This window comes from Eurosta solidaginis, chromosome 1 (genome assembly GCF_040869045.1).
Source record: "Eurosta solidaginis isolate ZX-2024a chromosome 1, ASM4086904v1, whole genome shotgun sequence".
Taxonomy (NCBI): domain Eukaryota; kingdom Metazoa; phylum Arthropoda; class Insecta; order Diptera; family Tephritidae; genus Eurosta; species Eurosta solidaginis.
Genome location: NC_090319.1, coordinates 3823955 through 3835999, shown reverse-complemented (window position 1 = coordinate 3835999; position 12045 = coordinate 3823955). Strand labels below are relative to the sequence as shown.

Here is a 12045-nt window from a genome sequence, read left to right as displayed (position 1 = left end):
TCACATCTTTGGGTGATTGGCAAAACGAAAATTTTTTATTCTATTATTACAAATTGTGTTTGAGAGCAAAATTTTATAAGGAAATTATAAATTAGCCATAATAATAACCAATGGGTGTATAATAATTATCATAGCTGTTAACTGGATATCCGTTGCTATAATAAGGATGATAACCATCATATGCATAAGGATAAGGTGCATAGGGCAAATTTGCAGCTCCGAAACCGTAAAAGTTAATGGCAATATTTTTCACAGGCATTGCTGGTACATTGGCTGTAGCAGCATTTGCTGTTGGTATTCTATCACGATTTGCATTTATTAAACTCGCAGCAATAACTCCAATATTATCGTTAGACACGAAAGTAGTCAAAAGCAAAGGTAGCAGTCCCTGCTCAGAAATTTAATATAGGTAAGTTCAATTGTGAACAAAAGAACAGGATAAGGCTATAAGAAAGTTTTTGTTTGGGTTAAATTCAAAATTTTTGGAGGGAGAGGGAGGTCCAACCCCCCTAACCCCTCACCCCCTTCGCCTATCCTCACTGAAAGGGGCTAAGGCATACAAACATATACACTTGGCTTGAATGAAATATATTCATTTTTCAGTGAGTTATTAATTTTTCGCGTCTAAAACATGCAAAAATGCCACTGTGCGTCAGTTTTTTATTGTTTGCTAAACCGAGAAGCATAATCTAAGGATCAGTTGTAATCCAGCATACAAAACTGAAATAAAACGTATTCATAGCTCAAAAATATAATATAGAGCTTCTCAAGACCAAAACTATGACATATCAACTTCAAATATCGGATGTAAAATAACCAACTTGCAGAAAACTACAATTTTGGCTAAATTTTGCAACGTCGAAGAGTTAAAAAAAAAAATTTTACCTTCTCACCATTAGTCTGAAATATAAGATCGGTTTTTCTCAATATTTTTTCAACTTCAAAAAACCAGTTTTACTAAGTAAAGTGGGCATGAATGCTTTTTCAATATAGAATTTTTCAACGGATTACGCTTTGGGAAAGTTACCTAAAGAGAAGGCAGTTTTTTCATAATTTATCATGTCAATATTTGGATGGTCGAGCTTGGATCGTCCTGACTTAACTTTGCCCCGGAAATTATACAGCCTGTGTCAAAAAAAAAAGAACAAATTTGTGCAACAAATTCTTGGAAGCTCCTATAGGATCTTCCGTTACCCTTAGCAACACTCGATAATCTCTTTTGTTACCTAACTGCTCTTTGAGACCGAAGGCGACCGGCCGAACATATTCCACGTCAAGCAATAAGGCTCAAGGAAGGGTTTTTAGAATTTGAGCGGTGTTTTCAACACAACTACATATGTCCTTCGGGAAGTACTGCGCAACACCAAAAAAAAAAAAATAAAAAATAAAAAAAGTGGTCGAGTGTATTGAATTCCCCAACGCTGTACGAACTTTTTCTGGAGATTGTCATCCGCTAGGTGGCCCAAGAAGAGTTTGGCTTTCAAATGGACAAGGCCGTTGTAAATTATTTGACCTACGCCGACGATGTGGTGATAATCGCTTAGACTTCGGCCAACAAGAGAAAACTACTGGAAACCGCAGAGAAACGCGCGAGCTCCGTTGGGCTTACCTATAATGCAATCAAGTTCGAAGCGCTCCCCACAACGGCAGGAGGCAATGACAAAACAGCTACGCTTTCCTAGTTCAGTGCCAGCCTGTTCGGGCAATGGAGCTATAAGGGTATTATGACCAACTAGGAATGTGCACTAGCTTCCAGATTAGACATACTCAGGTAAATATCATGGCTGGCTTGCTAAGCGACGTGCAAGTGCTGTGCCGTTCGGGGCTACCCGATAGCAGAAGGTAAACGCCACAGCATTTCTTATTGCCACGGTTAGACGGGGCCGTTAAGTCTAAAAAAGGCATCCAAGTCATGGATGAAGCTGTCTCAACATGACAGCCCCGAACTTGTCTTTCTGCAGCCACATAAAAGAGGGTAGACTTTATTCTGCAAGCGACATTCGTGGAAAAATAAGTTCTAACATTGGCCCATTAAGTCAAAAAACAAGTCATCCAAGTCACGGATGAACCTGCCCCAACATGATAATCCTGAACTGGACTTTCTGCCGCCCCATAGCCTGGTAACTACCTACGGGTGATATGACTGATTTGGCCCTTGTATTTAAATTGTTGAGCTTAAAGAACCGCATCGTGAGCAGCATGGCGGTATCATCGGGAAATGAAGCCGACATGCCATATACATAGATATGGCGAGATATTTGTACAGCGAAACAGACCTTCACCGCTGCGAAAACTAGAATTAACAGCAAGATTAAATTACGCTGGGCGTAGTCCTCATCAAAGTTGGAGTTCTGGATCTGTAGTGACCAACTGAGTTCACCGTTGTCGCGTCAAGGGATGCCAAGCTCATAATATGAACGCTGCCACATAGCGTGTCCAACTATGAGGGGACGTTGCGAGAAAAAGCGTACCGAGGAAAACCTCTGTAGGCAATCTCTTCTCCAAACTGCCAAAATTAAACCGTTTCTGCAACTGGCACTGTGTACACCGTGCATGCCTAAACGCCCTATCGCTGAACGCGATAAAAATGTGACTTGCAGATGCTGATAAGCGACCCGTACTAAACCAAAGCGACCTCCACCCCTCACAGCGATTAACTGTAAGATTTCAGTCGCTGTGACAAAATGAATATTTAACCCTAAGCTTCCACCCAGCCCTCGATACTTACACTTATATAAGAACAACCAATAAATTAAACAAATCAATTCACTTTCGTTCCTTTTTATCTTATTTTATTTTATTTTTTTTTTCTAATTTAATCAATTCTTCGTACATACATAAGTAGTTTTGCTTTTGTATTTCTTTTTAGGGCTGCTTGTGCTTTTCAGACTTTATAGAGATGTATTTTTATAATCGTTAGCTATGTATGTGTGAATTTACTTTTATCAATTCATTTAAATTGCCTCTTTGATATTTCCATTCAATTTCATCGGATCTCTTCAGCTTACTTCACTTTTGTGGTAACCTTATTTGGCTACAGCTTTAATCTTATTTGCTACTCAAATTAATTTACTTAATCAACAATTTGTCGCACAATATCTGGTGGCAACATAAAATTGTTCTTCCTCAATGGTATTTCACTCAGCTGCCGATCAATCGGTTGACGTGTATCATACAATGAAGGCGATTGACAGATTATAGCAAATGTTCCAAACACACACGAAAGCGTAAAAGTCCAGAGGAAGAAGCGATCCATAACCATCGAAACAAATTTCCAATCCTCGACAATCTAAATACATTGGAAAAATTAAAAAAAAAAAGATTTTGTTAAAATATATTATGTGTAAGTGATTCTCTTAGTTTGTACTTCTTGGGAATTACTCCCCACAGCATCTTCTCAAACGAAATACCATTCGGCGGGTCGAACGCATCTGTCAGAGTAACTAAGGCGCACTGCGGCCTATTTTGGAAAATGCTGTATCAAAATTAAATGCATCAATAACGGTTAAAAGCCAATCGTGTGATCAAAATATATGTGGGACTGCTTTATTCCATGCCTACTTCTACTTTTGTGAAAAATGTTTATAAATAAACCAAACTTCATTTGCACAAAAAGTCGTTCTAATTATACACACATATGTTTCATATTGGCCAGATTTATGACATGTTTTAAATAAGTATGCGGCTTGCGTATTTTTGAGCGTCATAAAAGTTTGAAATCAAATTAAACTAGCCTTGCATAGTTACGGGGCTACAAATTGAATTTCCTGTTCATAGTTTTTAATATCAGCTTAAATTATAACTCAAAGCCATGGTCGTAGTCGTAAGCGTGAACCTAACAGCGGATAAGCCGTACAAGCGTGAAAGCGCTTAACGTATTAGCGTGCCGGCGCATTAGCCTAAAAGCGTAGAAGAGTTAACTCGCAGCAGCATAAAATTTCATTATCGTAAACGCGTAGAAGCGCCCAACGTCCTTGTTTATGAACGTGAAAACCTATTAGTTATTTCGCTGTCCCAATCATGGTGGTAGGCATATTCGTGGAAATTCCAAGGCAACCGTGCTATGAGACAGGGAACCTGTTAATGTACATACATATACATATATTACCGCAATTAATAAAACGTTTAAATTTTATATTGTCGTTTTGAGATGATCGCTGTTTGATAACTAGAAAAATATGGGCACAGAAACATAAATGTATGACAGTCTTAAATATGCGCAAACCATAAATTCTGATTACGTTACATTTCTTAATCGCCATATCTGCTGTCATATTATTTATATGTATGCATACATATACATACATATCTGTGTATGATGAATGGCAAAAGCACAACATATAGATGACTTCAATCGGAATCCCCTTAAGCAATCCCCTTAAGCAAAAATTAAATCTCTCATTTCTGTCCATAACTGAATAGCCCGGCCTTATCAGAGCATCGGATTTTTGTTGTTTTATTTGCTTGGTCCTCAGTTTTTATACTCAGCTGAGCAGAGCTCACAGAGTATATTAATTTTGTTCGCATAACGGTACCCCGTAACGGCATAAAATAATCGAGATAGGTATAACCTTCTATATATCAAAATGATCTGGGCGAAAAAATAATAGTTTAAAAAACTAAAAAAAACACGCTTTTATAGCAAACCGCACTAAAAAATAGAAAATAATTTTCAATTAAAAAGAGTTTATATAAAGTAGTAGAAGGTCAAACAATTGTTTATAGTTAATCACCTCAAAATAAAATTATAATAAAATTTAAGTTATTAACAGAATAATTTAATTCAGAGTAAAAAGACACGGTATTTCGCCGAAATTGCCAAGAGTCGGCAGATTATTGGCATTACAGACGAGAGCAGCGAAGATGGCAGGATCCCGAAACAACAGTGGAAGTGGATCGAGGCCGCGCTCGCTACGGTGGCCGTTAAGGTTGAGAAAGACAACCCTGGTCCACCGCCATCTTACACCGATGCAGGGTGGTTCCAGAGCAATCTCAAGCTAATTGCCTGTGACGACGCCAGGTCGGTAAACGTCTATAGGACCGCCGTCACGTTGATAGGGGTGGTATATCCGGGCGCGCGCCTCAAGGTAGTGGAGGCGCGTGATATCCCCTCACGACCAAGGGCTAGAGCCTGGGTTCCAGTGACGCCAACGGACCCAGCTGATATCCTGGAGCTGCCCCAGGAGTACAACCCACCACAAGTTTGGAAGTCAACCCGGATAAAACCGAGCTTGTTCTCTTCACGAGGAGATACAAAGTACCAAATCTTACACCGCCAAGAATTGGGGGTACGTTCTTAGCGTTTAGCGATCAAGTCAAGTACATATTTGGGAGTCATTCTGGATAGCAAGCTATTATGGAGTGACCATATAGTGGAGCGATCGAAGAAGGCAGCAGCAGAGCTGTTCACCTGCAAGAGGACAATTGGCACCTCCTGGGGATTCTCCCCAAAGGTGACCTACTGTATTTACACAGCCATTGTGCGCCCGATTCTTCTTTATGGTACCTTGGTCTGGTGACCTGCACTAGCTAAAAGTACCTATCTTAAAATGCTTCAGAAGGTGCAGCGGAGTTCGGAGCTCTGCATTACCGGGGCTCTCGGCTCCGCTCCAGATTCCGTTACATACATACATGGATACATAGATACATAGATAGATAGATACAGGCCAAGCTAATAAAAGCGTGTTAAAAAGAAATTCATTTAGCCATGTCCGTCCGTCCGTCCGTCCGTAAACACAATAACCTGAGTAAATTTTGAGGTATCTTAATGAAATTTCGTACGTAAGTTCTTGGGCACTCTTCTCAGATTGCTATTTAAAATGAACAAAATCGGACTGTAACCACACCCACTTTTTCACTATCGAAAATTTCGAAAAACCGAAAAAGTCCGATAATTCATTACCAAAAACGGATATAGCGATGAAACTTGGTAGGTGCGTTGACCTTATAACGCAGAATAGAAAATTAGTAAAATTTTGTACAACGGGCGTGGCATCGCCCACTTTTAAAAGAAGGTAATTTAAAAGTTTTGCAAGCTGTAATTTCACAGTCGTTGAAGATATTATGATGAAATTTGGCAGGAACATCCCACTCAGCATTTAGGTGAATAGATTTTGAATTTCCCTACATATCAATACAATTTGATTACTCTTTCTGACTAAATAATGAGTTATCATAAAATTGAACAAAAGATATAATCAAATATGAATACTTTTGATGATCAAAAACTGAATATAGCTTTTCAATCACATTTTGGAATCATATTTGAATCAAATGTGTTTACTTTAGGTGATCAAAAATTTTTAATCATTTTTTATACAGTATCTGAATCTTTTCTGGCTATCTTGGTTGACTGAATAATAAATTTTATACTTCTTAAAACTTTACTTTTCATTGAAGATATTATTTTTTTCACATACTCACATTTTTTCAATCATGAAGTTCAGAAAAAATATATTAAAATTTTATTCTTCAAGACAAGAAATAATGAAAGTACTGCTCCCCAACCATTTCTCCACCTTCGGCTTCCCAGAAAATACAAATTAGACAATACAAAGGTTGTGAACCCCAGGTAAGTGAAACTCTCTTGACATATGTACTTGTATATGGCTTCAACATCCCGTACCATATCGTATTTCAAGATGTTGACGATCATAGTTGATGCTGGATGTTGTAGTCCAGGTGTATATCGGTCAAGTTTGTTTGCGAGTGACCTGTAGCTCAAATAGCTTACTTCCGCATTCTTTCTTCCACTGATGAAATAAGATTATTATGTAGTATCTTATTTTGAATGGGATATGAAGAATAAATGCATCATAATCGCATTCAAAAATGATTCAAATATCTCAACCAAAACGATTAAAATGTGTTCACAAATATGATTAGAAAAAGCATTCAAATATTACTCTAAAATAATTAAAGCTCCCCACTCAGCATTTAGGTGATTCAATTTTGAATTTCCCTACATATCAATACAATTTGATTACTCTTTCTGACTAAATAATGAGTTATCATACAATTTAACAAAAGAAATAATCAAATATGAATACTTTTGATGATGAAAAACTAAAAAGCATTTTTCGATGACTTTTTGGAATCATTTTTGAAGTCTTATAATGACTAAATTTTAATATTTCATAAAAACCAACAAAAAGAATAATCAAATATGCTTACCTTTGATGATCAAAAACTGAATATAGTTTTTCAATCACATTTTGGAATTATATTTGAATCAAATGTGTTTACTTTAGGTGATCAAAAATTTATTATCTATTTTCATTCAGCTTTCTGAATCTTTTATGAATATATTTGTTTTTATACTTGTTGAAATTTTACTTTTCATTAAAAATTTTATTTTTTTTACATACACATATTTTTTCAATCATGAAGCTAAGAAAAAATATATAAAAATTTTATTATTTATGCATAAGATATTCTTCAAGACAAAAATAATGTAATGCTGCTCGTGAACGACGATTCCCCAAACAATTTCTCCCCTTCAACTTCCCAGATAATACATAATGATTGGACAACACATAGGTTGTGAGCTATTTGAACCCCAGGTAAGTGAAACTATCTTAACATACCTGGATACGGCTTCAACATCCCGTATCGTATCCGTATTTTAAGATGCAGACGATAATGCTGATGTTAGATGTTGTAGTCGCAGGTGTATATCGGTCAAGTTTGTTCGCGAGTTAGCTGTGGTTCGAATAGCTCACTTTCGCATGCTTTCCCCTTATGAAATAAGATTATTATGTAGTATCATATTTTGAATGAGATATGAAGAATAAATGTATTATAATGGCATTCAAAAATGATTCAAAAATCTCAACCAAAACGATTGAAATATATTCACAAATATGATCAGAAAATGACTGTGAAAAGCAGTCAAATATTACTCTAAAACTATTGAAGCTCAATTTTACTATGATATCAAATATGAATAAAAAGCGTTTCGAAATAGGAACCATAAATGATTATTCAGGAATAATCACATTTATGGTACATTTTTCTCCCGACGATACGTTAATTTTCGAACAGAAAATGTTTTTAAATTTGAACGTTTTTAATCATCTTGGGATATGATATTTGAATAGTTTTTGATCAAAATTTTCAAAAAATGCTGGCTGGGATTACTCCTATTACTATATGTGTTCTAAATAAAAATTAGAGAAATCGGATGACGAACACACACACTTAAAATAAAAACAAATTAAATGTCAAAATTTGAACAAAACATTTAATATCTTTACAGTATATGCGTAAATTATGTCAAAACTCAACTTCAGTAATGACCCAGCCAGCATTTTTTGAAAATTTTGATCAAAAACTATTCAAATATCATATCCCAAGATGATTAAAAACGTTCAAATTTAAAAGCATTTTTTGTTCGAAAATTAACGTATCGTCGGGAGAAAAATGTACCATAAATGTGATTATTCTTGAATAATCATTTATGATTCATATTTCGAAACGCTTTTTGTTCATATTTGATATCATTGTAAAATTGAGCTTTAATTGTTTTAGAGCAATATTTGACTACTTTTCAGAGTCATTTGCTGATCATATTCGTGAACATATTTCAATCGTTTTGGTTGAGTTTTTTGAATCATATTTGAATGCGATTATGATGCATTTATTCTTCATATCTCATTCTACATAGATACTACATAATAATCTTATTTCATCAAGGGAAGAAAGCATGCGGCAGTGAGCTATTTGAACCACAGGTCCCTCGCAAACAAACTTGACCTATATACATCTGCGACTACAACATCCAACATCAGGTATGATCGTCAATATCTTAAAATACGATACGGCTCGGGATGTTGAAGACATATCCAGGTACATATGTCAAGAGAGTTTCACTTACCTGGTCAAATAGCTCACAACTTTTGTATTGTCCAACTATTATGTATTTTCTGGAAAGTCGAAGGTGGAGAAATGGTTGGGGAAATCTTCGGGTACGAGCAGCATTTGCATTGCATTGTCTTGAAGAATGTCTTAATAATACAAATTTTATATACATATTTTTTCTGAACTTCATGATTGAAAAAATGTGTGTATGTGAAAAAATAACAATTTCAATGAAAAGTAAAGTTTTAACAAGTATAAAACTCATTATTCAGTCAACAAATATAGTCAGAAAACATTCAGAAAGCTGATTGAAAATGATTATAAATTTTTGATCACCTAAAGTAAACACATTTGATTCAAATATGATTCCAAAATGTGATTGAAAAACTATATTCAGTTTTTGATCATCAAAGGTAACCATATTTGATTATTTTTTTGTTGGTTTTTAAGAAATATTTAAATTTAATCATAAAAGGACTTCAAAGTGATCGAAAAATGCTTTTAAGTTTTTGATCATCAAAAGTATTCATATTTGATTATTTCTTTTGTTCAATTGTATGATAACTCATTATTTAGTCAGGAAGAGTAATAAAATTGTATTTATATGTAGGGAAATTGAAAATTTCATCATCTAAATGCTGAGTGGGGATATGCTGCAACAAAATACAAAAATAAAAGCAAATTTATAAATGGGCGTGGCTCCGCCCTTTTTCACTTAATTTGTCTAGAATACTTTTAAAGCCATAAGTCGGACAAAAATTTACCAATCCTTATGAAATTTGGTAAGGTCAAAGCTCCTATGACGATAGCTCTTTTCTGTGGAAATGGGCGAAATCTGTTGAAGCCACGCCCAGTTTTTACACACAGTCGACCGTCTGTCCTTCCGCTAGACGGTTAACACGATAACTTGAACAAAAATCGAGATATCATTACTAAATTTTGTTTACGTAATTATCTGTACTCACTTTATCATGGTATTAAAAATGGGCGAAATCCGTCATAGTCGACCACGCCCACTTTTTCGATATCGAAAATTTCGAAAACTTAAAAAAAAGGCCATAATTCTATACCAAATACGAAAAAAATATGAAACATGGTGATTGGATTAGTTTTTTGATGCAAAATATAACTTTAGAAAAAACTTTGTAAAATGGGTGTGACACCTACCATATTAAGTAGAAGAAAATGAAAAAGTTCTGCAGGGCGAAACCAAAAGCCCTTGGAATCATGGCAGGAATACGTGGTATTGCGTATATAAATAAACTAGCGGTACCCGACAGATGATGTTCTGGGCCACCCTGGTCCACATTTTGGTCGATATCTCGAAAACGCCTTCACATATACAACTAATGGTCACTCCCTTTTGAAACCCTCATTAATACCTTTATTTGATAACCATATCGTACCCCTGGTCCACCTTTATGGCGATATCTCGACAAGGCATCCACCTATAGAACTAAGGTCCACCTCCTTTTAAAATACTCTTTAATACCTTTCATTTGATACCCATGTCATACAAACACATTTCAAGGTTACCACAGGTTCATTTTCCTCCATGGTGATTTCCCCTTATTAGACAAAGGATGAAGGAAAATCGTTCCAAAAAACGTCACCCTTGGTCTGCAATTTGGTCGATATTTCCCAAACGTATGTGATATGGAATTAAAAACCACTTATAAACCATCTACGAAACCCTATGAAGCCAATGCAGCTAAGCTCTCAGCTGAGTATGTAATGTTCGGTTACACCCGAACTTAGCCTTCCTTTTTTGTTTTCTTTAATATTTATTATGTTTTTTGCTTGATTTGATTAAACAAAACTCATAAAGAAGAAAAGTAAGACAACTGCCGCGTTTGCAATATTATAGTTAATGTTATTTTGTGTGGAAAAAAATAAAAGTACAATAACAGTAGAGAAATAATTTTGGAAATCAACAATAAATAATGAGCATACAAATTAGATAAGTTATAGCTCAGGGGGAGATTGAAGCTTTAAATACATTTATTAAATATGTTGCATAAGTCGGAGATCCAAGAAACAAATCCGAGTGCGGTGAGCTTAAAAACCTTTCTTTTAGATGATAGACGTGGCTCCTGCTTCAGCAGCATGTCGATCAAGTGTGGATGAGTTGTCTCGAACATACTTTTCTGTGTTGTAGCTTTATCTGCTTCTCCCCTACTTAACACTCTTGCCATTGCGTCCACGTTTCTGATTATGAGACTTGAGGCCTCTTTTGAATTATGATCGGGGTGTAAATTCCGGGTTCAGCATATAGTCCGTCTTTGGGTTCATTAGACAGATGTAGTTCTGGCCTACCATATGCCAAAATACTTAATACCGTTTTGCTATTTTTGAGTTCTGTTGTTGCAATATTGGCAGGTCATCCTTCGATTTTACCTCAAGGTTTGAAATTATTGTCTTTAACCATCTCAATGTCGAGAATATGGTATAGGTTTATTTGGTTCGTCCGGCATCATACTGATCATATTGAAATAAATAAAACATATAACACTAGGCGTCAAGCTTTCTATAGGTCTCCCCATTTCGGTAGATATCCCAAAATAATGGCTGAAATTGCGTCAGTTAGGTACTATTTCGCTTGGGAAGTTACAGTGTACAGTGTACAGTTAACTTTACACTTCTACCGGAAAGCTTGCCGCCTTCATCCGGCCACTGCGCTTGCTTTCTTCTCGGGATCCCTTGCATTCTGAGAAGCTGTTTAATTCCTTCCGATGTCTTGGGGGCGACATACGGTCAAGGGCCGTAAGGTCAATTGAATTTATGACCACTTCAAATCAATTGACCTAGTGGTCACTTTAAATGGCCATAACCCAGCTGACTTATTGACCTTTTTAAATTTGATGCCGTAGCCATTTGGGAAATTTTCATTTGACTTTATGACCATTTCGGGAAAAAGCCATAACCACATTTATAATGAACTGAGACCAGCATAAAGACAAAAAATCTCTGTAGGATGCATTTTGCAGTCGAAATAGTTTGTTAACCGATATTCTATTGGAGTGAAACCATAATACAGGAAGAGAAGTGTCGCAGTTCTTACTATTATATTAAATCTTCCCTGACCTTGCTTTTAAGCAGAACTTTCACTGAAATTAATTTTTTTAGGCTTTTAGTTAAATTACTTTTTTTATTTAAAGAATATACTCTCCACGCCTGTTTTCAAAC

At 35.8% G+C, this 12045-nt stretch overlaps 1 protein-coding gene across 3 annotated transcripts in view; it reads right to left on the bottom strand.

Annotated features, from left to right (window-relative positions):
• Positions 1 to 2796: 2796 nt before the first annotated feature.
• nAChRbeta2 (nicotinic acetylcholine receptor beta2) overlaps positions 2797 to 12045 on the bottom strand; it is a 37540-nt gene continuing 28291 nt past the window's right edge. For all 3 annotated transcript variants that reach the window (XM_067777647.1, XM_067777651.1, XM_067777656.1), the window contains one exon: positions 2797 to 3289. In XM_067777647.1, the coding sequence (XP_067633748.1) occupies positions 3074 to 3289 (216 nt within the window). In that variant the 3' untranslated portion in view covers positions 2797 to 3073. The remainder of the gene's footprint in view (positions 3290 to 12045) is intronic.